General features: G+C 37.4%; 1 protein-coding gene and 1 pseudogene across 1 annotated transcript; both read left to right on the forward strand.

Annotated features, from left to right (window-relative positions):
• Positions 1-101: 101 nt before the first annotated feature.
• On the forward strand, positions 102-21,108 carry LOC123770718 (superkiller complex helicase subunit twister). The gene is made up of 12 exons (XM_045762840.2): positions 102-237; positions 11,260-11,361; positions 12,947-13,118; positions 13,389-13,507; positions 13,958-14,147; positions 14,451-14,581; positions 15,708-15,847; positions 16,189-16,270; positions 17,266-17,397; positions 18,023-18,145; positions 18,626-18,738; positions 19,856-21,108. Exons 2-12 carry the CDS (start codon positions 11,290-11,292, stop codon positions 19,899-19,901), a joined length of 1,320 nt encoding a protein of 439 aa, XP_045618796.1. The 5' UTR covers positions 102-237; positions 11,260-11,289; the 3' UTR covers positions 19,902-21,108.
• LOC138353110 (superkiller complex protein 2 pseudogene) lies at positions 3,508-7,258 on the forward strand (annotated as a pseudogene).
• Positions 21,109-27,419: the final 6,311 nt, after the last annotated feature.

The raw sequence follows: 27,419 nt of genomic DNA on the forward strand, positions 1-27,419 counted from the left end.
AATAGTTTTAGTTCTAAAAAGATTGCCGATTACCCCCCTCTGTATAATGCGTGGTTTGGTGAGGGATATGTTGTTGTGTATGGGAGTGGTGTATAGGGGGAGGAGATGGTGGGTGACGGCGGGGAGGAACGTGTCCACGACGGCTGTCTTGGCAAGTCTTCCCAAGTCTTCCCGTTATTTCTGCAGCAACTGTCATTCCTGGGACTGTTGGCGGACTGCACCAGGTCCTGAGGACAGGTAAGGGCCTTGAGCTTCGCCTAAGTTTTCATTTGGGAAAGGGAATAGTCGTAAATTGGATAAAAATGTCATGGCCATGTCAAATTAGTAGTCTTGTTTTGGTTGTTGAAAACTGTTCAGGAATGTTTTATTTAAGTTGCCAGCCTAAGGCACTTGGTTATTTGATAGTTTTAGAAGAGTTCTTACAGATACTCCTTATCGTGTTTTATGTCTGTTTCATCTCCAGGGACCCAAATATTTAAAGCTTTTTGCAGGTAACATTTAATTATATTTTTACTATGACTTGTATTCATTACTGCATGTAGCACAGTGATTTAACTGTCACTGGTGATTATTAACTGAAAAGTGTTTTGTTGTAATCTGTATACTGCCGACAATGGATCTATGCAAGGGTCGTGTGCCTAGAAAAAAACACGTTCAAAGTAAACATTGTGTAAAGTAAATTTAATTTCGCAAATAACAAAGTCTTCCAAACATAAATGTTTCCTTTTCCTCACTTATTTAAGCACCTATTACTGTGTAAACGAAATTACTGTAAATACTGTACTTTAAAAAGGTGAGAAATGCATGAGAGAAAGCATAGTGCAGGGATGGAATATAAAAAGTGCACAAACTACAAGGCACTTGTTCAAGTAACAAAAGGAAGAAATGTGGTTTAACAACTGACCATAACTGGGAATCTAGGTAGGAAATGAGAGGGAAAATGCTTGAGGTAAAAAATGTGTTGCAAGTTGTTACACAACAAATAAACAGATTACTGTAAGTACTCCTTGACAGCTTACTTGGTGCTGAATTGGCACTTGCCCATGGCCGAAGTCACTGCCATGCATTTAGAGCTAGGACATTTAAAATTAAATTGCATTGGCCCTTGCAGTGTTTAAGACGCAGGTGGAAACAAATGAAGATCATCAAATAAATAATTTAAATAATTGACTTAAATATTAATGAACAAAAATGGCACCTGAGAACACTTGGCTGTTAATATAGAACAAATAAAATAAGTAAATGAAAGTTTACAGTGAAAGTCTAATACAATGCAAGAGTATACTGTGCTGAAGGCAATACTATACCACCACAGCATCCAGCACACGACATAGGCTCAGGGCAGACGGCGTTGCAGGAGGCTAAGGTGATCCAAGAGCACTGAGAGAGACTGGCTCCCTAGGGAGGCGGTGCCCTTTATATAGTCAGGCGGTGATGATTCATCTGGTGTCATCACAAGGTGGTAATAAGCACCACTAGCAAACTGCTAGTTTGTGGCTGGCGGCGCCTTTGTGTTGAGGCGGCCGCAATGCTAGTTGAAGGCAGCTAACTGCTTGTTTGTAATGGCAAACTGCCGGTTAGCTGAGGCGCTTGGCTTACCGCCGAGTCGTACCGGGCCGTGCCAGGCCTTGGAGGGGGTACAGAGAGGTGGAGATAGCAGGATTGATGACTCATCTGGGGTGGTGTAGAGGTGGACTTAAAGTGCAGAGGCATTGAGGGTGAGTAGGAAAGGCAGTTCCACTGCTATGCAGGGGATTCACGTGACAGTACTCTATGGTGTTCTCTGGAAATTGCATTGTCTGGTTCTCGTAAAAGCTCATTTTGCACAAACTCACTTTAGAGCTGTTTATTTAGTGTCGCGCATTTTCTTTTTTTTTTCTGTGAATATGCTCCCCATTCTTAATCTCCTGGATTTTATCCGTTACATGCAGTTTACTCTTAGTGAATTTTTAGAAAAGGCCTGGATCTGTTATTTGTCCGCTACCCCTTTCTCTTAAGTTCCTTTCTGCCTCTCCTCACTGCTGTGCATTAGTTTCTTGCTTGGTTGTAGTCCTGGTATGTTTGAGGGTTAGGCCTCTTCTTGTACTCATTTTCTTGTCTATTCCTTTCTGGCTCTTAATTTCTGTTGAACCAATCCTGTTTTCTGGTTCGGCATCTGTTATGGTATAATTTTATGCTTTCATTGTACTATATGTTACAGAATTTAGCGTACATCTCATTAACGTCCTTGCCTAGCAATGAGTCGATTTAAATTCATTATAGAATTTGCTAAGTGCTCCATAGTGTCCTCTCTTGAAATCAAGTTTCTTAACTATTTAAATTTCCCCTTTATCTTCTTGAATATATCGCATTGCATATTTAATTTTCAACACAACATGATCACTCTTTCCTAAGGGAGGAATGTACTGAATGTCAAATATCTCTCATTCTTGGTGAATACTAAATCCAGTAGTGATGGAACATTTCCTTTCCCCCATTCTTGTGGCCTACTTAATGTGTTGATATATGAATGTCTCCAGGATGAGGTTTACAAATCTACCTGTCCAAATGTGTGCAATTTTTTTTGTTTTTTTTTGTACGAGTCGCTATATTATATACAAAAATGGTCCAAGCACAGTAACTGGATACCAGGGACCTTCAGAGTACATTTCTCAGCAAGAGCTTGTTTCCACTCTCTGGGCTTGAAGCTTGTGTGGATCAGCCCAAACCTTTGCTGCCCATTCTCCTCTGCTTCTGCCACATTGCTGTTCCTGGCAAGTCGTCTTGAATTGACTGTTATCTCTGAGATGCAGTCAGTTTATCTCCTGACAGATCCTATGTGCCTCTTGCTGCTGCTTCCTTAGGTAAGTTCCTGTTGGTTGGTTTTCACATAAGCGTAGATTTGCATCATGGAGAGATGGCATGAGGAACAGCCGATTGGGCCTTGCTCAGAAATGTGTCAAGTGGATTAAACATCCCTTTCAGAAGGACACGTCGGTTGCTTCCCATTCTCGGTCTTTAATTCGTCTTCCCTTAGTATACTTGGACGAGATTATATTGTAAAATATTGGCCACCTCCCTCAAATGGGTACTAGTTAATACTACGACCTTGTCATGATCTATGTAGTGGTAGTTGCTAATTTGTAGCTTCAGAGCAATTATTGACTCTGAATTGATTATATTTGAATTGATTATTATTATATTGATTATCTTTTGTCCCAATTATCTTGGTGGGGCTCAGTCATTTGGGCCTTGGTATATTGTACAGTACTGTACTTGTATATGTTGTAATTTATGAAATTGTATATTCATTAAATGTGAAGCAAATTGTTTTAAGTATGGTCCATTGTCTTATGCAGTTACATGTGAGTTAATAAATAAGCAAATTTGCTTTTTACAGTATTATTTTGTTTGTATCTTATAGATTATTTTTCATGGAACTGTGTAGCATTGTCTAGTACAGTATATTCATTGACATTACATATGCATTGAAGATTTTTAATCTTTTTTCAGGTGCTGAAGGATATCATGGATGCACTAGAAAGACTCCTTGGCCACTTGCCCCCGGTTCTGCCAAGCCTTCAAAGAACAAATAGAGGAATATCTTTTGACCCCCGAGAAGCTACCCATCCATGACCCTGTTCATTCCAGACGATGGTTTCCCAGGCACCCAAATCCCACTCGTCTCTACAGTGTTTCTTTGTTACCAGCAAGTTCGTGTCTTGAAGTCGAGCGGGACCCTGCCACGGGTGAAATTTCTGGGCTTCGTGAAATTGTAAACAGGGATGCAGGAGCTACAGCTAAAATTCTCTCTCCATGAGACGTGCACCAGGTCCTCCTGAGGAGATTGTTAGGGCTCCTCGACTAACTTTCCTTTCTGGCCAGGTGCTTCCCAGAACCAGCTCTGGATAAGAAGTCTGTTGAGGAAGAATTTCAACTCGATAGGAGTAATTATCTCACAAAGCATCCAAGACTATCTCGGGGAATGGATTTTGAAGAACCAGGAAATTTGATTGAAGAAAAAGAGGAAGAAAAACCAACCCCAATTGCAACCCGAATTAGTTGTTAGCATAACAGATATGCTAAAAGTGGATGAAAATGTACTTAAAATCTTTGATGAGAAAACTGAAAAGGTTCAAAAGAAAGAACTTGCTTTAACTTTAGAAGGGCTGAATGAAGAAGACACTACACTTGTTAGCAATTTTAACATTGAACCACCCCCGAAAAAGATGAATTTGTATTAAATATAAGTGATGGTTCAAAATCTACAACTGTGGTGGTTAACACAGAGTGGGCAGAAAATGTTGATATTAATTCTCCAGTTGATGACTTTAACTCGCAAGTTCCCAACCCTGCCTGCACATACCCATTTGAACTAGATACATTTCAAAAGCAAGCAATTTTGCACTTGGAGAAGCATGATTGTGTGTTTGTAGCTGCCCACACCTCTGCTGGAAAAACAGTAGTGGGCTGAATATGCAATTGCATTGACATTAAAACATATGACTCGAGCAGTTTATACTTCTCCAATTAAAGCACTTTCAAATCAGAAATACAGAGATTTTAAAATAAAATTTGATGATGTGGGTCTTTTGACAGGTGATATTCAAATTAACCCAAAGCATCTTGTTTAATCATGACAACAGAAATTTTACAGTCTATGCTATACAATGGCAGTGATTTGATAAGAGACTTAGAGTGGGTTATTTTTGATGAAGTTCACTATATTAATAATGCTGAAAGAGGCCATGTATGGGAGGAAGTGTTAATAATGTTGCCTAGTACTGTCAATATTGTGCTACTGTCTGCAACAGTGCCCAATACAATTGAATTTGCTGATTGGATCGGTAGAATTAAGAAAAGAAAAATCTATGTAATTAGCACCAGTAAGCGTCCTGTACCTTTAGAGCACTATTTGTACACTGGCACTGGTGGTAAGACCAAAGATGAACGCTTCTTGTTAGTAGATGCTAGTGGCACCTTTATCACTAAGGGTTACAATGATGCCGTGGCAGCAAAGAATGAAAGGAGTAAGAAAAGTCAACAGATTCAGGGCCAAAGCAAGGAAGACATCATATGGGAGAAAAGCAGGAGAAAATAGTGGATTGGTCTTGTTGACCACTTGAGTAGAAGAGACTTGTTGCCCATTGTAGCTTTCACTCTGTCTAAAAGCGATGCGATAGTAATGCTACTCAGCTGATGAGCCAAGACTTGACAACAAATAGAGAAAAGGGGGAGATACATTCTTTTATTAAGAAGTGTATAGATAGACTTCAGGGAACAGATAAAGAATTACCTCAGGTCATTTACATGAGAAATTTATTACTTAAAGGCATTGGCATTCACCACAGTGGCATTCTTCCATCCTGAAGGAAGTTGTAGAAATGCTGTTTGCCAAAGGACTTGTAAAGCTTCTGTTTGCAACAGAAACATTTGCAATGGTGTAACATGCCTGCAAGATGTGTGATATTTGATTCAATTAGGAAACATGATGGAACCGGTTTCCGTGACTTAGTACCGAGCGAATATATCCAGATGGCAGGCCGTGCTGGCCGTAGAGGCTTGGATACTACCGGGACAGTTATTATTCTGTGTAAAACAGATGTACCAGAGTTATCTGATCTTCATCGGATGATGTTGGGGAAGCCCACCAAGTTGAGTCAAGGTTCAAGCTAACGTATTCTATGATACTTAACATTTTACGTGTTGAGAGCATCAGTGTAGAGGATATGATGAAAAGATCTTTTTCTGAAGTTTTGCAGATGGCAAACCAGCGTAAATATGAAGAGGAACTGAAGGTTGCTGAAATGAAGTTAAGTAAGGAACCTGAATTTGAATGCATGATGTGTAAAGACATAGATGAGTATTATGTTTCTGCCAGGGAGTATGTGGAGCAACGGAAACATGTTCATAAATTTATCCTTGCATTTCCTGGTGTAATGAAGGCAATGACACCAGGAAGGATTCTCATTATATGCTATGGCCAATATCAGTTCTATTGGCCTGTTTGCTGAAATTGATATTAAGGATAAAATAAACTGACTGTATTATTTTAAAAAACAAAAATGACCTACTTCATTGTCAAAAGAAGAACTTAAGTTAAAGGAAGCTCTAGCAGCATGCCAGGAGAAGTTTGAAGTTCTTGAAGACACTTCAGATCACACATTCTTAGACATTGTTCCTGAGAATTTAGCTGCAATCACAAATAAGGTTATTAAGGTAAATGGAGAAAAATTATTGAAAATATAAAGAAGCGGCAGATCCCAAGATTTAAAGCTGACCCACCTTCTGAATCCGTTATGGTCGTATTAAATGAGTTGCAGCGTATAAATGAATCTGGTGGGGAGAACCTTGTGTATCTCAATTTCATACATGATCTTGGTGTCAGGAAATAACGGCAGTATCTCAAATTCATATCCTAGATATACTAAAGAAAAAAGTAGTGGAGAGATCATGCCTAGAGTGTACACAATTCAGGGAGCACTTCGATCATACCTTTATTAAGTTGAACCTTCGAGAACAAGTTGGTCGTTTGAAATTCCTCATGTCTGAAGAGGCTCTTCAGTTACACCCTGAGTACCAAATGAGAATTAAGGTACTTAAAAAGCTTGGTTACATTGAAAATAACAATACTGTAACACTGAAAGGCAGAGTTGCATGTGAGATGGGAAACCATGAGCTAATGGTAACTGAACTAGTATTAGAAAATGTGTTTGCAGATAGCCCAGTGGAAATAATTGCTTCATTGCTCTCCAGTATGGTATTCCAACAGAAAAACTGCAGTGAGCCAAATTTGACAGCAGAGCTGAAGAAAGGAATAAAGCAATTTAAGAGTGTGGCACAACGTATTGGAGAGGTTCAGAAGGAGTGTGGACTTCCAGAGCCGGTTGGTGACTTTGTGGATCAATTCAACTTTGGCTTGACTGAGGTCGTTTATGAGTGGGCTCATGGAATGCCATTTAACAAATAATGGAATTGACCGATGTCAAGAAGGAATCACTGTGAAGTGTATTCAACGATTAGATGAAACACTAAAGGATGTAAAAATGCTGCTCACATCATTGGTGATCCTAATCTTCGGGAGAAAATGGAGGCTGCGTCAACAACTATAAAGAGAGATATTGTCTTTACTCCTAGCTTGTACACTCAGTAAGATCAATGTTCTTTTATTGGAACTAAATTGACATAAATATTGTCCATATACAGTACTGTATAGTTGTGTTGGCATTTTATTTGCATTTAAATTGTCGGAAGAAATAATGTCCAATTGTAAATTAAATTACCATATCTTTGGCATAACATGCTAATATTTATTTTTGGACCTAGTGGTATTGAATAGTAAAAAGTCAACCTATGTCCATCTGAATTGCATATTTGATTTCTGCAGACTTAAGAAGTGCACTTCATTATTGAGTGCTTTTAATATACATTTGCTCCAACTTGTAAACTGTGTAAATCAATATGATTAAAAAAATACTGAAGAGGTGTAAGTAGACATGGAATGATGATAATTTGTAAGATGTACCTTATACAATACCGTACTACAGTATATGTACTTAAGAAATGAAGACTAATTCCTTGTAACAGACCAGGATACTGCATATCTGGAGGTCACATTGTCTTATGACAGTTGCACTAAGTTCCATCTTTTACATTAACACAACCTAGCCTTTACGAAATATTTTGTATTTGATTTGGTTGTGCTTAGAAAGTTTTTTTTTAATGTAAACCATTGGGCCTTAATTTTGTAAGAAATATAATTTCTAAAAAACACATGCATGTAAAATAACTATATACTGTAGTTTGTTTTATGTGAAGTATTGAACATTTTTAAGTAATGGATCATTAATACTTAAATGATGGTGTACTTACTGTATTTCTATGTAAACAGATGAAACTGCAACTGCTGCGCTACAATTACTTGCACGAGAAACAAAATTTAAGTGTTCCTCAAATGCTGTATTAAAATGTCTTGGAAAGCTGATTGGAGTTGGTATGATAAACGCTGGTGATTATTTTGAAACACTGAATCGTGACCTATGAGCAGGTAGTTATGTTAATAAAAGCAGTATTGAAACACTGTTTGTTAAAATATATAACATAATATTCATCTACTGGCCATGTTATTTCAAGGTAATCTTGCCTTTATTATACAGTATAGTGATAACTGAATTGCTTTTTTTTATGGTTAAGTCTGCAATATCCACTGTGATAAGCTTAAGGAAAAACAAAAAATACTATAGAAAATTTCATTAACAAGGTGCATACACTTTCAGAGAAAATAACAATGTTATTGTGCCCATGTACTTTATTTACAATATATAATTTTCATCAACATTTGTATTAATTTCCTCCTTGCACTCTGACAAACTAAATAACAAAAATTTTGGGTTGCCTTTTTTTTCTCCTTGGACAGAGCCTTAACTTGGTGCGAGGACTTGTACACTGTTCCATATGGGTGGTCAATTGTAGCATCCAAGTGGATGGCATGTAATTAATGTTGCTAAACAAGGACATGAGGTTGGCTATGTAGGTATGGATCTGTGGGTCTCCAGGCTGGAGAATTCGGGGAAAGAGGGTCTTTTGAGACTTTGGCAAACTTTCATCCAGTTTTATGAAGGTGCCAGCCTTCATAATACTGATAATTTTCTTATTGTTATCTTCCAGACTCTCATCCCTCTCTTCCAACTCTTCAATTGCACTTTCACAAAGCAGATAAAATTATCCAAATCCCTGGCTACAAGTTCCTGTAATGCCATTCATACAGTGAAAAGATCTTTATCATTGGTCTCTTCATTATCATGCAGCCATAAATTCAGTACCTTGTTTCTCTTCAAATCATTCTAAATGCTTCGTTTCTTAGTGAAATAATGAATGTGTCAATGATGTCGGTGCATTTTATTATTATTATTATTTAATTATTATTATTATTATGTAGATAAACCTGATATGTTTATTCAGGAATAAATATGTTATTCAGGAAAGGTACATACATACGAGTGATGTTACATTAATGGATCGATATATAGATAGAGCTAGTACTGTACATACAATGCCTAAAGCCACTATTACGCAATGCGTTTCGGGCAGTGCATATAACCCTTATCCATTTCACTGGTTCAGTTAGCCAGTGTGTTAGCATGATGAGTAATTTTGAATATTAAAACACACGACAGTAGTTGGCAATCATTAGTCTCCATCTCTGTTAACATTACCCTTCAGTGTGTGGGAAAAGACACATATGATAGCTGGTGGCAGAGTCCGTCTTGTTTTTAAATTTATTCGTCTGGTGCTCCTGTGTCCATTGTGAATAGTTGGTGCTCTTTTCTCTACTATATGCACTAGTATCCTCTAGGGACCTGGCTTTCTCTTCTGTAGGACTATTATTGAATCCCTGCTCTTGAATTTTTGTTTAATGTGCTCTATACCAGTCTTATAACAATTGATTTATGCTTGCTGAATTTGTTTGTTCTTGTTATGCAGGTCTACATCTGTAGGCCCAGATGAGATGCACTAATATCTTTTCTATTTTTCACATTTTGCACTCTTATTTATGGGCAGTTTTTGATCATTTTTTATTGTCATTGTCCAATCAATTCATATCCATTATCTTTTGTGGATTGCACCATCATTTTTTAGGGTAGTGTCGCATACCTCTTTAAGTTGCCAATACTCTAACCTCTACTTTCTAATTTTATCATACTTAGATTATAGTACTGTAGAACTGTATAGCTCACTTATCCGGACTACATGGGAAGGACCCCGAGCAGGATAAGCAGGACCTTGAAGGATAAGCAGAATTCTTAATGGGAAAAATGACCATATTCAAATTTTTTTGTACCACAGCCAACATCTTGAATTTTCACACTCGATAAATCAAAGAGAGAAACTAAAGCTTACCTTGTTGCAGTGTCTTCTTGCTTGATACTGTAGATCCTGAAATGTGTAGTTCTTGAAAGCTGAATTAATCTAATCTCTGGTTATCCGGATATGGCGAAGTTTTGCCATAAAATTATCCGGACTTTGATTCTGTTCCAGTTTTACGTTATCTGGCCAACTCTGGTTATCCGGATTTCAGTCTAGATATGGCAAAGTTTGGCAGAAAATTATCTGGACACGATTTTGGCCGGATGATGCAAATATTCAGTTTAGAGGAATTTGGATAAGTGAGCGAATATAGTATTGCCTAGCTGAATCAATCTGCTGATCTAGTTGGACTAGGGTCAAACATTGAGGCATTTACACCTCTATTAGAGACTTAGAATTAGGACTTTATTCATTACAATTTCCATCAGACCCCTTGATGGTAACTTCAGTTACTATTCCTGCAGTTCTTGGCATTCATTGGCTCTACAGTTTGGTGGGTAATTTTCAGATGAAGCTGCTACAAAACATTGGCAGTGGCCTTTAAAAAATTATATACCTGTCTGAAATGACCTCTCACCCTAAATAATAATACCAGTTAATATTTATGATTGGTTAACCACCTTGACCAGAGATCATGATATTTTTCTGTAAAAATAAATTTTCCAGATAATTGTGTATTTTATGAGTTGTTTGTTTCACAACACTTATCACCACTGAATGTCATCGCTGGACACCAATCTTATAAAAAACTATCCTGAGGAAAAAACAAATGTTAAACAATATGAATAAAATGCTCTGGGTATCTCCATCAATTTGTGGGAAAGTGAACAATTGCGGAATGTAACCACTGCTTTCCCACAGTTTCACAACAAGGTGGCAACAGCAGGAAGTATCCAGCTTTTCTGGATCTTGATTTTTTTTTTTTTGGGGGGGGGGGGGGGGGAAAGAGTTCTGTCAAGTAAAATGTGAAGTGGACAAAGTCAGGGAACCCAATCATATAGTTTTTGCCACCTGATGGTGACTGGGGGTAGCAGCCAAGTTCACCATTCAATGATTAATTAACATTCGTTATCTGTATCTGTTACCAACTAGTATTTGCCTGGTATTTTGAGTTTTATTTTAATGAGAGGTCATTTCGGACTGATTTGAACATTCTCTAGTGTTCACTTTAAACAGAATGGTCCAAAAAGAATGTTCAAAACATCTGTTGGACCAGAGCAGAATGTTGACCTATGTTGTAAATCCATGATACTGTCCGTTAACCCAACAGGACCTTGTCTAAGGAAGCAACCAGGTTTCCTACCTAGAAAGATGCTTTTTATATATTTTATACTTGAAGCCTTGGTTTTCCAGTTTTTGTAAAAAGAAATACTATACGGTACAATAATTGCATTTCTTACCATTTACTTACAGTGACAACAGTAAACGAAGGTGGAAGAAACTATGAATGACTTGGAGGAGCACATTCCGTGTCGTAAAGCTCAGATCGATCTCTTGACCAGTCTTCTTGGGCAGGTAAGAGTGATATATTTAACCCATTTTATCCTGTATGTGACATTTCATCTTGGCTTAAAGCATCCTTTCAACAATTCAGTTTAAAGTGCTATATGCTACAGGAAGAATACACATAAATGGAATTAATCAATCTGATGTATGTAGATTATACAGTTCTAGCAGATAATGCTAAAGGTATTGTCAGATCAGATGAGGGTTAAGTGGATGTATATGAAAGATGACTGCCAAAAGTGAGTGTGGATGATAGTAATGGTTGGAAAAATAAGCGAGTCATTTGCTGTGTTCAATAAGTGAGTTTTGTCAGTTGCTGTGCTCAATAAGTGAGCACAGCAACTGACAAAACAACAGTTTGTGCAGGATAGATCACGATCAGTGCAAGTCTGGCAAGGAAAGTAGGTCTTGTTAGGAAGAATAAGATAAAAAAGGGAGGCAGCTAGATGGTTGCACAGGAATGGCAGTGCATACTCTTTGTGTACAGATGCGAGATGTTGCGGTGACATGAACGGGAAAATCAAGAGTTCGAGATCTAAAACTGGACACTGAGATGAATTTGTTAATGTTATTAGGACTGATAGAGTACTGAATAATCAAAGAGTGTTTAATGAGATGGTTTGGATGTGCTCTAGTTAGTAGGTCATAATTGAGCAGTTAAGAGTGAAAATTCAAGTGAAATTTAAGGTAAGAGGAGAGGAAGGCCATGGAGGAGATATATACCAGTAGACATGAGCAAGCATGTGAGGAAGTGGGATTGAATGTGAATATTGCAAAAGAAGTGGTAGGGATATTGCTGTGTCACATCAGTCTTAAGAGGGAATGTTAAGACATGTTTTAAAGAACATGGCAAGCTCTTATCCACTTTAAAGAAATGCTTTCACAATTTGTAATGTTCAAATTTAACACAGAATTTTTAAAAGTAATTTTTGTACAATGCTATTTCAGAGAACTTAAGACAAGATGGATAATTTGAATTGAGGGGAACATAACATAGTAACAAAAAATGTAAAGCTATATTTTCATTTACTTATTCATTGAAGGATGACAGAATGAATTTCAGCATTCTTTGGAAATCACATTTTAAGAATCAGTTGTGAAAGCTGTAAGGGAAGTGAATGCATCAACATTGCTTGAGTAGTGCTAGCTAGTCGCTCCAAACTGCAGCCGATTGATTATTTGAAAACTGATCGATTTACCAATCCTGCATCCTTTAATGAACCCTAATCATCTGAGGGCTCACTTTATTGCTTAAAGTATTCTAAATCCTTATCATATTTAATGTTTTAATTTATCAAAGTTTCCCAACAGGATGTAAGCTCGGCTAGCGAGAGCCTTGAATAAAACAAGGCGAGGCATATTTTTCTCATACTTCTTGACTTGCGTATTAAGACATTAAAATATATTTCCCATATATTTGAGGATACATTTATAGATAACTAAAAGAACCAAATGGAGGGAGTAATTACAAAAATTCTTCATTAAATAGCTTAAAACTATAGAATTTAGTTTTTAATGTGCTTTTTACATCTGGTCCATTCTGAAGCAGGATAAAGAGGCTGATCAAGTATAGTAATTAAAAAAAAATTTGCAGGATGATTGTGTGTTGCCATGCAGTATATTTCTGTATGGCCATAGCGGCACTGGCAAGACTCTGGTCACAACTGCTGTGCTACAGAAGTTAGGGATCCTTACCAGTCATGTTTGCTGCATCGAGTTTTACACAGCCAGAGTTATGTACGAGACCATACTCAATCAGCTTAGTGGTACGTGTTAGTGTATTTCTCCCATCAGTTAATATTGTTGCTTTTCTCTATTTGCTTTGTATCCAATAAAAAATCAATTTTGACAATTTCATTTTGGTTTTCAGTTTGAATACCTTTGTTATATACTGGTACTGTATGTAACTTAAGGGTCCTCGTACTTTTTGATTTCTTTAAATTATTTGTATATATAACATTCTAATATCTTTTATGAAAATCAAAATGTTCCTTCATATCTTTGTTATGTACATAGCATGTGTTTTAAAATTCCAGGCACTGTTCCATCAGGCATCAATAATTACACATCATATGCATCGTGTGACAACCTCGGAGACTTTGTTAGACACATACGCAACATTGGTTATAGCAAAGGGAATCCACGAATGGCCATTGTGAGTATGAAGGGAAATGTTAGTTTTTATCAAATGTATTAACTTATTACTGTTGGGGTGATGTTTTATACTCTACAGTAATGTGAATGATGTAACAAAAGGATGAGTTAAGTTTACTCTTAAATATAAATGACCTTTCACTATATAGTGCTCTCTTCAAAATCTGAATCATATCATTATAGACCCAATCTGCATTTGCATGAAATTAAGATTTCTGAAAATTTGCACTTCTTTGGCTGTTTATCACATGTAAATTTCAAAATCAAAATGAACCACTGAATTTTGTTTTAATTATGCAATGTTGCTTCATCTTCTAAAATCATTGAGTACCTGTATAAAGCCAGAGAAATTGATAAAACAATGACCATATTAAGGCTGGGACACACATAACTAATGCCACATTCCCAAACCAAATTTATATTTACTAGTTCTCTTATTCTTTTGTAACAGTTGTTAGAACATAGTGAACGTCTGCGTGACTGTGATGCCAACATTCTACCAGTACTGTGTAGATTGCAAGAGCTTACCCAAGATACAAATATTGTTGTTATCTTCTCCTCAACGCTGCCAATTGACAAGTTTCGTGCAACTACTGGATTCATGGAGCCTGTTGTCATCCATTTTCCACAGTATACTAAAGGTGGAGACATTAATTTGTTATACATAATTAACACTAATTATAAAATGGAGATATATTATTTATCTCAAACACAATGCCAGAAGAGAAGATCCTTCATGTTTGATCAGTGTTGCTTCAGTATAATTTACTTTTATAGTTGAAATCAATGCCTAATATTTTGAAACTATATTTTCTATTTCAATATTGACTATGTTTAGCCAGTTTCTTAAAAGTGTGTCATACCCATAAGTTGAACAGCTTCTAAATAGTTTTTGGAAGATGCATATAATTTGCAATATTTATTACTATATAATACATTTTCAGATGAACTGGTTGATATTCTTTTGAAGCAAAGACCCTCCACCCATTCTGAGAAATTTTATAAAAACTACGTCAATCTTGTGTTGAGTGTGTTCTACCTGGCAACCAAAGGTCTTCCCGAACTGAAGCACCAGGTAAGTATGTAGGCACATAGAGCAATATATTAGCTGATCACTATTGAATATGATGGACCTTTGACTGTCGATATGTATTTTTAAGATTAAATTTTGTTATTTTGTTATCTAAAACACCAAAGTCGTATCGTTTAGCTTTTATAAGATCATATGCCCCTTTTATGAGTGCTGAGTTGGCTTTATTCTACAAGGATGTTTTCAGATTTACAGTTCTTTGAAATTTAGCTCTAAAAAATAAATATGCAGTAGTTACTAAAAACTATATATAAACAAAAAACTCAAATACCATAAATAATAAAAATAAAGTACTGTATGCAATTAATGATCACAGAACACTGATCATTTTTATGCGGAAAATCCACAGAGAAATGTGAAAGGAAGTGAACGTTTTGGCCTGATTAAAGCCGTTGTCAACCCCAGTCTGGTGTTGACAACGGCTTTAATCAGGCCAAAACGTTCACTTCCTTTCACATTTCTCTGTGGATTTTCCGCAAAGTACTGTATATATATTAAATCATTTTATTTAATTTAAAAAAAATAATCTCAGATTTGCAAATATTACTACAGTCACTCTGATGGTATCATTAGAACGCCCAGACACAGTTCTGTAGTAGTGTTAGAGGAAATTTCTAAATTATTTCCTAATAATAATATATAAAAGGAAATATACTTTACTAGTTTGCAACTTAACATTATTTGCAAGATTTTCTCGCCTCTAAAATTTTGTAAATATAATACTTAGTTGACCAATTTCTTTCAAATGAAACTCAAAATGTAACTAAAAATATAGGCCTTAAAATGGGAATAGAGAAATTTACAATTTTGAAAAAAAAAAATTGATCACTCAATGGTCACCTTAAAGTGGTTTTAGCTGTTTGAAATGGATATTAAACTGTGTAAATAATTTCTTGCGTAAACCAGTTAGGTTTTTGCAGTCGCTGAATTGGTTGGCTAGGTTATATCGAGCGTGTAGTGTTCGTGTCATTATGAAGCAACTAGTTTATTGAAAGATGTAACTGCTCTGATTGATACAACTAAGTTGTTTTATTTGGCATATACTGTATAAGTACAGTACTGTACATTTTATTTTAATAAAAATAAGTTTAATCTTTGGCAACACTTGCAGGTGCAACTTAACTTCAAGTCCTACTGTGAGCCACTTGAGAAAGGGGAGGCAGAGGAGCACGACATTCGTTTATTATGGAGGAATATTGAACCTCAGCTGAAGAAGGCAATGAGCTCGGTGTATCTTAGAGAAGTGTCTAGGTAGCGTATATGTGCCAATATTCTTTCCTACCACCACTAAGTATCTCTCATAACAGGATGATACACAAATGTGCACGCTCTTTACTTTTTGTTTTGCTCTGTTGTTTTATTAATGCTAGATCATGCACTCATTCTATCAATTAGATTATTTTAATTATTACCAGCCATCTGCAGCTTATAATTTTTGCAGGCTATGAAATATTTTCACACAGACTCAACCATGTTGTTTATCTCTGATTATGCTATTCTTAATTCAGTGTTTGATGTACAGTACAGCATAATATTTATTACAGTATTATTCTCATCAGTATAGAGGCTTATCAATATGCATCACTTTGCAGTGCACAGTATGAGAGGATGCAGCAGCTGACGGAGACGACACATAGTGATCAGTCATACAGTAAAGCAGCCCTCACTAATAAGGTAATCCTGGATTAATTACTCTTCTTTTCTTTACTAACCACATCCTCATAGAACAACATAGGCAGGAATACAAATTCGTTATAACTTGAATGAAGAGTTTACTGTCATTCTTCGTGGGCAATAGCAAAATGAATGAAAGCTACCTCAGTGGGAGACAACAATTTAAATCAGGTATCAGTAAGGTCTTCTAATGGACAGCATAAACTACAACCATTCAGTGGTAACAAATTTCTGTAACTTTGGTGTGGAAAAAATTGCAACAGCCAGGAAATTTATAGAGCATATACAGTAATGACAACATTTAAAACAAGAAATGCCATCAATGCATTAGTACTGTCTTGTATTGTTAATCTGTAGTTGGTTCCTAGAGATCTGTTCCCTAAGCCCAGCCAAAGGCCAGGCTGGTTTTGTGAAAACTTGATCTAAAATGCTGTTCCATGGAGCAGCTCGCAGGACCTCATATCCATTACAACATGGTTGATCGAATTGCAGGAATTTGTCCAAATGTCTCTCGAGCACCTCCACTGTGTTCTAGCATTGCTCTTCACACCACCTTTCAAGGCTGGGAAGATGTCAGAGCTACTCCTTGAGCCAATGTGGGACAGCGCCAGTGAGTTAAATGTTAACAGTGCCGTGTGTTCCCTGAATCTGAACATTCTCATAATCCCTCCTATTATTTTCCTGGTCGATGCTATATTTGCTTGGTATTTCCTTATACAAATGAAAATAATAGCCATTGTTGCTTTCATGGTACCAGGTAAATATTTTTCACATTACATTTTGTCCTGCTGCAGTTACGTAAACTTAGTCTGCAAATTTTGATTATAATATTTAATACACAGTCGGCAGGTACTCACTTTTGCAGTAAATGTTGTATACTTATTGTATTAAAATTTGCACTCATTGTTGGCATTCCTGAGGTCTTAACATGAAAACTTTTAATTTTGTATATATTATATTAAGGAAAGATAGCTGAACAATATTTTTTTTAACAGATGGAGCTTCCCTATTACACAAAGTTCCTGTTGATAGCTGCATATCTTGCGTCTTATAATCCAGCACGCACTGACCGTAGATTTTTCATGAAGCACCATGGAAAACAGCGAAAAACACAGGCCATGATCAAGGTAAGATAATAAACATCCTTAATAATTGATGATTTTCACATTACAATGTTAAAATTACAAGAAGATAGAGTGATCAATGTCATTTCAAGAAGATAGGCCCAGCATTTGCATACAGAACACCTGGCTGAGCAACTGAAAGCTGCTTCCATTACTACAAAAAAAAACTTCACAGTGATTATGTGAACTCTTGAGTACTTAAATAATTTGTCATAACTTTGCCAATCTCCCCCCCAAAGACCTCATGGTCAGAGGTGCAATCTTACATCTTCTGAATTGTGCTGCAGTTTCTTACATGTTCCTACCATCTTCAGGCTGTTATCCATAGGTTAAAGGTTAAGAACATCCTCCACGTCATCTAAGATGTTCCACCCATTAATACAAATAATTTGCAAAATTCCATTACAGTACCTACAAATGTGATTGTACAAACCATAAATTTGATCATGCAATTTTCCTCACTTAGCAGAATTTGCACTAATTGTTGTTTGAAAATGTTCATCTGTTTTCTTGTTGTATTATATGCATTTTTTTTTTTTTCAAAATCTATTACATTTTTAATTTGAATGGAATTGTAGTAGGCATGTTGCAAGTTTGTCACTGTCTACTAAGTTTATTCTAATTTTAGGCCAAGGAGAGATCTAGTAATCAGTTGGTTGGACCAAAGCCCTTCCCCTTGGATCGTCTCTTGGCCATCTTTTATTCCATTGTTGAGGATAAAGTTACGCCAACAGCAAACATATTTTCCCAAGTAAGTTCACATGGAGCTCAGGAACTAGAGTATAAAAAAAACAGAGGTAGAATTTGTTTGTAAATTAACATTCATATGAAGAAGAATTAGTAATGTACTCATTATATTTTGGAATAGTTTAAAATTAACCAAGTTTTAGAAAATGAGAGATGCTTAGTGACACCTAAAATGTTTATACAGTGCTTTTTTGTTTTAAGTTTCTCAGTTTTTGGGTTATAACTAAAATTTCATGTCAAAATGTTCATACATGTAAATGCTAGGGTATAGCTGTAAAACCAAAAGTACTTTAACAATTATTGTTTTCAAGCGACACATAGTTGATCGAGTTGATCTCTTGATGGTCCCCTGATACTTCGGTTGATTCCCTGATAAGCTGTGCTCAAGCTGACCAAAACATAACAAAAAATTAAATCAAAATTAGATGAAAAAATTAATTTTCAAGAATTTTGAGATATCTTATGTACTATATTCTGTCTACAGATCTCCAGCCTGGTGACATTGAGGTTGGTGACACAAGTTGGAGGGGATGACCAGCTGGATGCACCAAAATATAAGTGTGCAGTTACTCTTGACTTTATACGAAGTGTTGCAAGGTTGGTTTGTATTTTGTCATGTTTGGTTTAATGTGTGGGGTTAGTGCAAGGTTAGACATTTGAACTACAGCTAAATGTCAGATAGCTTACAAAAACCTTAGTTTTTTTCATTTTAATTTGCCTTTTTGTAGCACAGGCTGTTCTTGGTAACTCAGAGGTAGCAAACTTATGTTATAGTACTGCATCATAACATTCAGTAAACTTCTGCAGCTGCCCTAAACTGGTCATGACGTTCTGGATGTCTGTGGTTTGTATTATTTATTCTTAGTCTGTAATCAGGTACTGTCAGTGACCAGACCCAGTACTGCAATGCTGCATAAACTACTAGTGCAGTAAATAGCATCCAAATCCTCATACTGAGAAGGTTTCAATGATATTCTGGCACTATTCTTACCATCACTTCCCTCCATTTAACTCAGGAACTATATGGTCTGCTTCCTTTGCTGTTTAGGTAAAAGGAAGTACTAAAGCCATACTCAAATCTGCTTGCATCCTCAGTCATGATCACATTTCTGTAATAACTCGCTCGCTTTTATTCAACTTGCAATAGTGTTTCTGTACTGTATATCCGAAGGAAAGTCGGTGAAATTTCTTAGAGTTATGAGAGGTCAAACCACTTTTTAAACAAAGAAAATATGCATACCACAGTAAAAAGTAGCTTAATTAAACTCTTCTCTGCTTCTGGTCATTAGGAGCAGCTGGGTATCCATCTAAAATCTGGAACACCACCTGATATCAACCTGAACTTTGTCTGCCTTGTATATATTCCCTCAGCCAGGTGTGGCTGAAGGCCTTGTACCAATTTGTTTGGTCTGTTGTTCATTGCCACTTCCAAAATTTTGTGGTGTGCACTCCCTTGGCCTCTTCAGGCTTTATGAGGTTTATTTTTGAAAGCTCATCTTACCTTCCCGGATTGTGGTGGACATGTGGACCCATTTTTAAGACTAGCTATGAGGGAGGTACAGATAAAACTCATCTTGTGTGCACTCTTCTTTTACTGTGACATATAGTTCGTGCTGTGTTGAATTAGTATCCCAGTAACTTAGTTAATAACATACTGACAAACTACATGTATTTTAAATAATGAAACTAATTAGGAATTTTTCTTTCTTTCCAGAATGGTTAGTTTTGATGTTGTACGTTACTTGTATGACTATGCCTAGTAGAAGCAGCATTTCTTATGGAAATTACTGTCACTTGATGTTGATATTATACTATTAAGATATGGTGAGTAATTACTGGAATATATTAGATGATCTGTGCCGTCTTCATCTGTTTGAAATTTTGTAATTCATTTGAATTGCCGGTTAAATTATAGTGATTACATTGAACATTTGTACAGATGTGATTTTGTATTGAAACTTAGGTTAAGGATCCTTTTTATTTATCAATGTTGTTACTTGCCATTTCAATACACTTCTTCCATTGTAGAACTAATGCTGAAATCCTCTCAAAGAACAAAATCTTAGGTTACTGGTTGATACATTTTATGCACTGGTATTTGAACCTCATAATCTGAATGGAAAAGCTTTCCACATAATGATTATAATTATTTTTAAATGAATTAGACACCCGGAGCTAAATTTGGAGTAAGGAAGATGTGGTACCACATAACACTGCTGATAAAAAATTGTGTCACCTGTTGCTTCAATTTGATGACTAGATTCGAAGAGAGCTGCGAGCTTGTCTTGGTAAATAATCAAGAAAATATTTCTAAAATGAAATCCAAGTATTAGTGTCACAATAAAAATAAGTGTATTGAAAGAGCATGAGGATTAAATAACAAATAAAAAATCTCCCTAATAAAGGTTACCCTGATTGCAACAAATAATTTTGAGTTTCACTATTGACATTTTAATTTAAACCTTCCTCATACTTTGGTATGTGGTTCTCCAGCTTATTTCATGGGTCAACACATTGTATTGTCACATGTAAAACCTCTGATGAAGAATTGGGTTGTCGATTTAATTTCCTCGTAAATAAAATTAAAAACTCCATGATCCCAAAAGGGTGTTTGTATAAATATATTGGGGGGGCTGCCTTAACACTTACACAGTGCAAATTAATATTAAGGAAATAAAATTATATTGTAAATTATTTTTAACCATATATTTTCAACTTTGAAGATAATTTTTCTCTATTCAGGAGAAATTTTTTGTTGGTAATTTGTTGTATCCTAGAAAAAAAAATTGTATACATAAGAGTTTAGATTAATACATTCTGATGTACACACACCTCTCTTCTCTCAAAATAGTCCTTTTACGTATTCCTTACTGACCATTTCTCCCATGTGTCTTCACTTACACCTTCCAGTATTGTTTTCATCCACTGTGATTGCTCTTTTCTCAAACAATAAAACTTTGATCTTTATTTTTTCCTTTAATTTAAACTTCCTAAGCTACTATCAGATTCCTGTGATTGTCAATGTAACAGCATTATTTGGATACATCTTCAATAACCTCATTCTGGAACCTAACATACTACAAAGGATGTCGCATTTCGCTCATGTGCATTACACAAGGCCAAAAATTGTCCTAGAAATTGGAAGCGGCTCACAAAAGTGACGTACTGTAACGTTTTCTGTTTTGGGTCCTCTGGTAGGTCAAGAGAAGACACTTTAAATTGACCATTTTCTAGACATTGGGAAACCTTAGGAGGACGGGCTGCATTCTGCTTCATGCATCAATATCTTCAGTTTTGAAGATAATTTATCAAATTTGTTCACAAACGGAAATTTACAAGACAATTTTCTCGATTTTATTGGATACATTAGTCCCAAAATTCCTGAATGTAGATTGGAAGTACAGTTATCACTGAACTCCAAATTTGTCTAAAGGCATTCATACATTCTTTTTGCAAAGTTGTATATCTTCTGACTTTTAATTAAGCAAGATTATTCCATTGTAATTTGGAGACTAACTCCTAATTCATTTGTTTTGTATCCTATAACCTTTTATTTTCAGTAATTTTGCTTATTTTACATGATGCCTTGCATATATTATTGGGCTGTATTTGACACACTAATTATGTAAGGGGGAAAACACCTAACATTTAAATTATGGTACTTTATAGTAGGGAAGACTTTTAAAGTTAACTGGCACTTCAAATGAGCTGCACACAACTATTTTGAATTGAGGGATTCAAACAAACAGGTATATGCAGGCATAACAAATATTTAAAACGCATGACATGGAACACATACAATAGCTGACATTTAACACCAACTCAATAATGTTTACTCTGTGCTAAACACCTCACAACAATGTGGAGCTGATATATCAGTGGAAGAAGTGACTACATCAGTCAGTTACAATGCTGAAATATAGGAAAACTGCAGGTGTTGTTGAAGTATTTACTGAAGCTTAATTTTTTGGAGAAAAACGAAGAGAGAGATTAGAAGCATACTGGAAATTGATTAGCAATGAGCAAGGCAAGTTCTGTGGTGGATGAGGGTGTAGATCATATATTTGCACTGAGACAACATAGTAAGACTACATGATGTACATGACATTGATGCAATTCAAAAATGCTTATAACAAAGTTAATACAAAAAAAAAGGACTGAAGAATGATGTGTATGTATGGAGTTGTCAATGTTAATGAATGCTGTGAAAGGTTTTTGTAGGCAGCAATGTATGTGTAAGAATAAATGTTGTAACGATTGATTGGATGTTAATATAGGTATGCTCTAGTGTTGCCTGATATCACCCTGGTACCCATCTTGCTCTCTCTCTCCCATCCTTCCCCTTCACTTTCCATGTTATCCTTCTCTTCCTCCATCTCCCCCCCCCCCATCCTTATTCTCCCTCTCCACCTTTCTCCCCCATCACCTCCCCAACTACCTCCCCTCTCTTCCAGCTTCCCCTTCCCACCCCCACTCCCACCAGTGTCTCTCTAAACATGCAAAAATACATATATTTTACAGTTGTTATCTGATGCTGTTTTGTAACAGTGTAGTTATGACTGTTGTGGTTACATTGTAAGATGGGATATTATGATCAGTTGAAAAACTTAAAAAAAAACTGGAAAATGAACCTCCATTTCTGACTTCGTAAGATTCTCTGAGAGTCCAATTAGGAGCTGATCTTTCTTAGAGAGAGACAATGTGGCTGACCCCAAATGGTCTATAGCACTCGCATATCCTCCAGCTTTAATGTTGGAAAGTTGGGTGAGGTTAGCCCCAAGCCTCTGTCCTCCAACCTCAGACAGACAGTTTTCATAAATATTCATGGATTGGGTCATAGAAGTAAAGACCCAATTTGTAAGAGATTTGTAAACTGAGCTTTTTTTTTTCTGTTGAGCCCATATTAGTAACTGATGCAGAGAGTGACAAAAGAGCCATGTGAACAGCTAAATAATTTATTGATATGTGAGAGAAGATTGTTAAAAGTAGATGTGGACAAAAGTAAAATTATGATGTCAGGGAGTGAGGAAAAAGTGTTATATATATGTAAATGGTGTAAAGGGCACTTGACAGCTGAGTGGACAGCACTTCGGATTCGTAGTCCTGAGGTTCCGGGTTCGATCCCCAGTGAAGGTGGAGACAAATGGGCAAAAAGTTTCTTTCACCCTGATGCTCCTGTTACCTAGCAGTAAATAGATACCTGGGAGTTAGACAGCTGCTACAGGCTGCTTCCTGGGGGTGTGTAACAAAAAGGAGGCCTGGTTGAGGACCGGGCCATGGGGACGCTAAGCCCCGAAATCATCTCAAGACAACCTCAAAGTGGTGAAGTGCTGGAGTAGTTGATTAATTTAAATACCTGAGATGTGTGACTGGCATCATAAATCTGTGTAATCAAACATAAGTGTAGGGTAAGATAGAGCCTCTGCCTCATATACACATGGGGTCCGTGGTTTGAGTCTCCTAGAGCCCAGGTTAATGAAATGAAATAAATGTAAGGTCATTCAGGGAAGAAAAGGGTTTTCTGCATGAAAGTTCTAATTATTACAAATTTAATAGAAATAGATGGTGCACAAAGGAGTGGTGGTTGCTGACTGTATGGTATAGATAAGAAAAAGGAATGTTAGAGTAGTAGTAACAAATCAACCGAGAGACATATACTTGTCTAGTTATATTTCAACCCATCCTCCTGTTTGGATAGTAGTTTTGTAACTATGCACCATAGTACAAAGATTGACATTCTAGGCAATTGGATAGTATAATTTTATACTAAGTATAATATAGTCCCAAAAAATGAAGATAAAAAAACATAAATAGTCCTAGGCCTAGGCCTAGGAACAGGAAGATTAAGGGAACAGGGACGGGCCTAGGCCTAGGAAGGTTAAGTTACTTTAGTTTGTCTTTGCAACATAAATAGAAAATCCGGTTTATCCAAATTCAATAGTTTTGATTTGGGATTTAGTTCCCATTTGAGTACTTGGTTCCCATTTATGTTCCCCCTGTTTGTGTACTACCCATGCTAAATAGTCTACCCATGTCTGTCCTGTATTTCCCTAAGTATTTTGTATATGGTAATCATGTCTTCCCTGTTTTTTCTCTCTTCCAATGGTGTGAGGGGTTACGTCCTTTCCTCGTAATTTACATCTCTTAGCTCTGGGACAAGTCTCATGGCATACCTCTGAACTTTCTTCAGCTTTCTTTTGTGTTTAACAAAACAAGGACTCCGCATTGATGCCATATTGTGCTAGGAGAATAGTTAGAGATTTAAATATAATGTAAATACGTAGATATAAATGTAAATAAACTGCAGGACTGAGGAGAACGTAGTGAGGTGGTTTGAACATTTTCAACAAATAGTATATTTATCTAACTTATACATGAAGCAATCCAGCGACTGCACGTTATTTTGTTATATGGCGGCATGTTATGAAACAATTCTACTCTGTATTTCCAAGCCAATACTTATCCAAGACTCCAAACAGGTCTTTTCTGAACTTAAAATTATCTAACTTGTATCCATTGTTTCCTGTTCTATTTGGTGTTGATATATTTATCACCCTTACTCTTTGCTTTTCTACATAATATAAATCAGGGTTTTTTAATCTTCACACGAGAGGTTTCTAATGCTCCTTTCTGATTTTCTATGTATGCTTTTTAGAGATTTAATACCCGTGCTGTGATACCGCGACCAATACTGAACTGCATGATCTAAATGCCCGAAACGCTTTGCGTAATAGTGGCTTTAGGCATTGTATGTACTAGCTATACCTATAAGTTAAACAATCCTTGTAAATATTTATTGTATGTATGTACCTTACCTAAATAAAATTGTATTGTAAATGCATAGGGCCTATAGATCGCATTATTTTATAAAAACTATAATAATAGAGTACTATCTTTTGCGTTGTCTCTGGAGACTTAATCTATCGTGACGAAGTAATTAACAAAAGGCACGAAGCCAGGGAGACTGTTGCACCAATATTGTGACTAGAAGATTGTTGGTGAATGGATCGAGTAGTGATTGGAGAACAGCTCTAGGATCAGTGGTACTACTTGACACCGTTGGTAGCTCCGCCCAACGCCTCCCCCACACTACTTGATACTGTGCATCCTGATGACCTTATTAGTCACTGAGAAAGGTATGGGAGGACAATGACCTCACTGGTCACTCGCAGGAAGGCCAGGGACCTCATTGGCCACTCAACAGGAAGGCCAGCGACCTCATTGGCCACTCACAGGAAGGCCAGTGACCTCACTGGCCACTCACAGGAAGGCCAGTGACCTCATTGGCCACTCATAGGAAGGCCAGTGACCTCACTGGCCACTCACAGGAAGGCCAGCGACCTCATTGGCCACTCATAGGAAGGCCAGCGACCTCATTGGCCACTCACAGGAAGGCCAGGGACCTCATTGGCCACTCACAGGAAGGCCAGGGACCTCATTGGCCACTCACAGAAAGGCCAGCGACCTCATTGGCCACTCACAGGAAGGCCAGCGACCTCATTGGCCACTCACAGGAAGGCCAGGGACCTCATTGGCCACTCACAGAAAGGCCAGCGACCTCATTGGCCACTCACAGGAAGGCCAGCGACCTCATTGGCCACTCACAGAAAGGCCAGCGACCTCATTGGCCACTCACAGGAAGGCCAGCGACCTCATTGGCCACTCACAGGAAGGCCAGCGACCTCATTGGCCACTCACAGGAAGGCCAGCGACCTCATTGGCCACTCACAGGAAGGCCAGCGACCTCATTGGCCACTCACAGGAAGGCCAGCGACCTCATTGGCCACTCACAGGAAGGCCAGTGACCTCACTGGCCACTCACAGGAAGGCCAGTGACCTCACTGGCCACTCACAGGAAGGCCAACGACCTCATTGGCCACTCACGGGAAGGCCAGCGACCTCATTGGCCACTCACAGGAAGGCCAGTGACCTCATTGGCCACTCACAGGAAGGCCAGTGACCTCATTGGCCACTCACAGGAAGGCCAGTGACCTCATTGGCCACTCACAGGAAGGCCAGTGACCTCATTGGCCACTCACAGGAAGGCCAGTGATCTCATTGGCCACTCACAGGAAGGCCAGTGACCTCATTGGCCACTCACAGGAAGGCCAGTGACCTCGTTGGCCACTCACAGGAAGGCCAGCGACCTCGTTGGCCACTCACAGGAAGGCCAGTGACCTCATTGGCCACTCACAGGAAGGCCAGCGACCTCATTGGCCACTCACAGGAAGGCCAGGGACCTCATTGGCGTGAGAGACTAGTGACCTTAATGGTCACTTAGAAGAAGGTGTGGGAGACCAGACAGGACTAATTCTGTTGCACGTAATTAAAAGAAAGATCTTAGCAACGATATAGGCAAATTTATTTTTATATAAACGAAAAGTGTAAAATTTTGTTAATCTGTCTAAATCCACGCATTAGTTTTAAGATGTCTGAAACCCTCGAGTGATTACTGTCCTTTAAATATTTTTTTTAAATAACAAAGAAAGTAAACTGTAACATACATAATGCATATTTTTATGAATACAATGATGGTTTGAATATAATAATAATAATTATTATTATTATTATTATTATTATTATTATTATTATTTTTATTAAACATAACACTACTTGAAATGGTCCAGGACGGACCGAAACGTCGTCGTTTCTCCATATTAATTCTGATTGTGCTACAATCCACAAGCACCTAGTTGTGCTTGTGGGGGTTGAGCTTTGGCTCTTTGGTCCCGCCTCTCAACGTGTCAATCAACTGGTGTACAGGTTCCTGAGCCTACTGGGCTCTTATCAAATCTACATTTGAAACTGTGTATGGAGTCAGCCTCCACCACATCACTACCTAATGCGTTCCATATTTTTAACTACCCTGACACTGAGAAAGTTCTTTGTAGTGTCTCTGATGTGTGGTCTGGACATTATTATTATTATTAGTATTATTATTATAGGTTTAGGTTGGGTTAGGAGTGAGTGTGTTGATGTGGTGTGGGTGGCGGGCCGGGTGAGTGCAGCCATGCCCACTCAGTACACCAGGATAACCACTATCACTGAACTAGCACCATTACTACCACACTCATTGCTGACTTTATCTCCAGTCATTAATTTCCTCAAGAGAAAATACCAGTTTCTCTAGTAAATTGTGTTGATATGCAATTGCGTTGCCAGGATAATATAGTAGAGGGTCAGTGTAGAGGGTGAGCTTGTGTGGAGCCAAGAGAACACACAGGTTGGGGGTTCATGATGGCAATACTTGAGCCACTTCCTGGGTGCGCCTTCCTAAC

Source organism: Procambarus clarkii, chromosome 56 (genome assembly GCF_040958095.1).
Source record: "Procambarus clarkii isolate CNS0578487 chromosome 56, FALCON_Pclarkii_2.0, whole genome shotgun sequence".
In the NCBI taxonomy this organism is placed as follows: Eukaryota; Metazoa; Arthropoda; class Malacostraca; order Decapoda; family Cambaridae; genus Procambarus; species Procambarus clarkii.